The following is a 3,595-nucleotide window of genomic DNA, read 5'->3' on the forward strand; positions in this document are numbered from 1 at the left end:
CAATACAGCATAGACTTGTCCAGTATTTCCCGACAACACAAGCGCCACCGTGCGCTAGAACCAGAAAAGCTTCAACAGACGTGGGCAACGGAAGCCCACTGATTTCGTCCATCTCTTGGAGCCAGCATTGGATATGGTTGGGGCCGTTCTCTCTTCAGAACCCTGCCAATCCTGCCAGCCCATATGGTCCAGCGCAGCTGCCCAAGAACGCTTATGCCGCCGCAGCGTTCGAGGCATCCCCCGACGACCATGCAACCAGACACGAACCTTTGAATGACCTTGACCCAGTCACATTGTGCCTCCATGTAGATGACGCCCCAGTTTTCGCGTGCCTCCTTTTCGTGGCCGTACTCCTCGTCCATATCTTCGCGATACACCGTACGCAAGCAGAGTGTTGATGGGAAGAGGCACTCCGAGCACCGAGAGCCTTTGCCGTTGCAGGATGCGTGGTACGACTTGAACATTGTGAGCCAGCACCGCGCATCGGAAGACTCATCCAGACAGTCGCAGTTCTCCAATCGGTGCGTCGTCGTGTCGGGGGCCTTGTAATGGAGCCTGCATAGCGCGCAGTCGATGTCCCAGGTGTGGATGAGCTTCCGAAGAACGCCCACTAGCTGGTCGGAAGCGGTATAGAACGGGCCGGCTGGAGGGGGGTAGTGGGGCACGCCCGACAGCTTTGCCATGATGCCCGCGAAGTTCAACACTATAGGGTGTAGCTTAGGCCCCTCGTTGGGCACACAACGCATTGTCTTTTCGAAGCTGTCGCCCAAGGCGGCAGCGATATTTGCGGGATTAAGGCGTTGCTGCCGCTCCTCCTTCCGCTGCTGCTTGCGCCGTTGCTCCTTACGCCGTTCCTTAGAGTTCAATTTGCGCACTAGCGGACCGCTTGTCATAGTGCCTAACGGCGGTTCGGCTGCCGGCGCTGCTTTGTTGTCGAGGTTGAGATGATCCGGCAGTCCGACTCTAGCCGGTCGAGGGGGGCTTGACGACCTGGGTATGCATATCGATGAATTGCTGTCACTGGAGCAGTCATCTCGACTTTGCGGCTCCAGGTTATCGGGAAGGGCATCAGTTCGGGATAGCATGATGTCGCCGTTTGTCGTGGCCATGTATGGAGAGTTGATGGTCGCGACGCGACTTGAAGGCGTACGAGCGGGGCGGCCCGTGCCTGACGCCAGTGGGCCCATGCATCGCGGGCGTGGGGCTACGGGCTGATCCCTGGCGACTATCACGTCGGATGCTCGCAGATAAACAGGCTAGATCGGGGATAAAATGGGTAAATGAAAGCCGATGAACAAAATTTAAACCCTGTGTTTCTCTTTCCCTGGAAGGGGTCCCACTTGCGTATCCGGTACATGTTCTGTTCTTCATCCAGGCAAGCCGCACATTGCGATGATGGTGGCGGTCGTCCCTTCTTCAGCATTGACATCCCCGACGTAGCCGATCTTGCCGTCGCCAACCCGTGCGAAAGCAATCGCAGCTTCTGTTCCCTCCCCGAACTCATCGTCGAACCCGTAAAGAACCGCGCCTGCATCCACCCCTTTCAGAAATTGCGCCTTCTGACTGTACTCGGCCGGGAGGGTCGCTTCAAGTGCCTCTGAGTTGAACGAGACGTTCATGCGATGATAGTTGCCCACGCTCCATCGCAGTCCTGCCTTGGCGAAGAGAGGACCAATGTCGTTGGGTCTGACGAAACTACTGAAGAGGCCCATGGCGATAGCGATGCCTCCTCCACGTACGTAGGCGATGACGGCATTCCATACTTCTGAGTACTTCTTGGTGAGGGCGGCGTCTGTAAGTAGTATCACCGTCGGTGTCGGGTGTTGCTGCAAACAGGTCAGAGCGGCCTGCTTATGGTTTACGGTCTCGAGGCTGGCCTTGTCGCGGAGGCTATGCAGCAAATCGACCCAGATCTGTTGAAATAATTCTTCCTCGTCGAATGAGAAAGTAACGATGCGAGGTTTAGAGGGTGTAATGCTCGCCATGTTGTGGTTTCGGGAAACGTGTTGTGAAGCATGGAGATGAAGACAGTCGGAGACGAAGGCGGTCCTTAGGGGTAGTGAATGCGGGGTCGCACGTTGTTGGTCATTCACACGGAAGCCTAGAATCTTCCTTGCTTTCTTGCCTTCGCACCTGATAGGACAGCAGCATTGCATATTCTCTCTGTACCCGGTCGTCTCCGAGGGAGCTGTGCGAGCCCGAGACCTTGCGGAGCACCGGCGGCGTTGGGTGCGGTCGGCCGCTCGGGCGACCGCCCTCCATGGTTTAGCCCAAAGCGTCAGGCGCGAACACCAGGGACGGCGGATTCAAAGCATCGCGACGCCGAGGTCCCGTGGGGAACTTTGACAGACTCGAACAGCGGGCGATCTCCGCGCCAGGGGCCTCGTCGATATATGGTGAAGCCTAGGGACGGACGTGGGGCGTATCTTATAAGCGGTTATACGCGACAAGCGGAATTTGGCGAAGCGCCCGAATGTTAATCCGAACGACCCACTTCGCCATATGCCAAACCACATGCCATGATGGACTCAGACGTCGATCCATGCGCCCCAAAGCAGACCAACCCCTCCGCGCAGGAACAAGATTTCCTTGTAAGTTCCCCAGGTCTTTGACTTCGGCAGAAGACTTACATTTACCCAGATCCGGAGGCTTTGCTACTGCAAAATTCACCTTCCCGTTAGACGTGCTGAGGACACAACTTCAGCCCGGTTTGTTCGCGTCTCGGTTCGATACAAAAGCACTCTACGCCCATGACCGACAGCCCTTCTCCGAATGTGTTTACATCCTCCGCTCCATTGGTAACAGGCAGGCTGGCTGGATATGCCACGACGCCTCCCGATTGTCAGCGCCTGAAGAGTATGGTGACGGACGGTGATGTCGGAAAAGTCACCAAGGCAAGGAGATTACTGTTTTATATCTGGGAGATGTCACAGTATGGCCAAGGGTACGGTGGGCAACACGGGCACCAGCCCCTCTGACTCCCAGACGCACATCGGCTAAGTCGACGGGGTGCCAAACAGCAGAAAATAGACAGATGTGCTGGGATCCGCGCATGATGTGCTACGTACACAGGCGCATCCCTGGACGAGGGATCCAACATGCTCGGTCCTGGGACCAGTGCGAGAACGGGCCTGAGGATATCACATCCTCTTGAGCGCCTCGGCGTGCTCTCAAGGACGACAACCCATGAACGCCGCCTCGCCGAACACGCATTTTTCCTCGCGACGTGGTAATGACGATACCAGGTGACCCCTTCGAGGAGCGCATGCTTGCGCCCACCACCGCACCAGAGCACCCCGGAAACCCTGGCACCGCAGGGAAAGGCACCAGGCGAATCTGCCTCGGACCAATGCTGGGCGGCACGTCTGCGACAGCCGCTCGCAGACAGGGGCATGGGGTTCGCCGACTGACTGAATCCCGGGTATTTAAAGACTGCCATCGCCTCCTCCCTGTCACCAAATCTCTCCCCTTTCTCATTGCCTCCTCCTCTTACCAAAACGCACAGCAACGATGGCAATCCTCAAGCACTTCCGGGCGAAGTCTCCAGACGTTGTCGTCCATGACCACGAGTTATCTGCATTAGCGACGACGACAG

General features: G+C 57.1%; 2 protein-coding genes across 2 annotated transcripts in view; both read right to left on the minus strand.

Annotated features, from left to right (window-relative positions):
• The window catches only part of VDBG_10139 (predicted protein), a gene marked incomplete at both ends in the record, with an annotated part of 1,807 nt that extends 698 nt beyond the window's left edge, over window positions 1-1,109 (minus strand). The window contains one exon of the mRNA XM_002999634.1: window positions 268-1,109. Coding sequence (XP_002999680.1) covers window positions 268-1,109 — 842 coding nt within the window. The remainder of the gene's footprint in view (window positions 1-267) is intronic.
• A 258-nt stretch (window positions 1,110-1,367) lies between these two features.
• On the minus strand, window positions 1,368-2,262 carry VDBG_10140 (conserved hypothetical protein; the record flags this gene model as incomplete). Its single annotated transcript, XM_002999635.1, has 2 exons — window positions 1,368-1,913; window positions 2,134-2,262. The coding sequence occupies 2 exons, from the start codon at window positions 2,260-2,262 to the stop codon at window positions 1,368-1,370; spliced, it is 675 nt and encodes a 224-aa protein (XP_002999681.1).
• Between the last annotated feature and the right edge of the window lie 1,333 nt (window positions 2,263-3,595).

This window comes from Verticillium alfalfae, genomic scaffold (genome assembly GCF_000150825.1).
Source record: "Verticillium alfalfae VaMs.102 supercont1.19 genomic scaffold, whole genome shotgun sequence".
Lineage (NCBI taxonomy): Eukaryota > Fungi > Ascomycota > Sordariomycetes > Glomerellales > Plectosphaerellaceae > Verticillium > Verticillium alfalfae.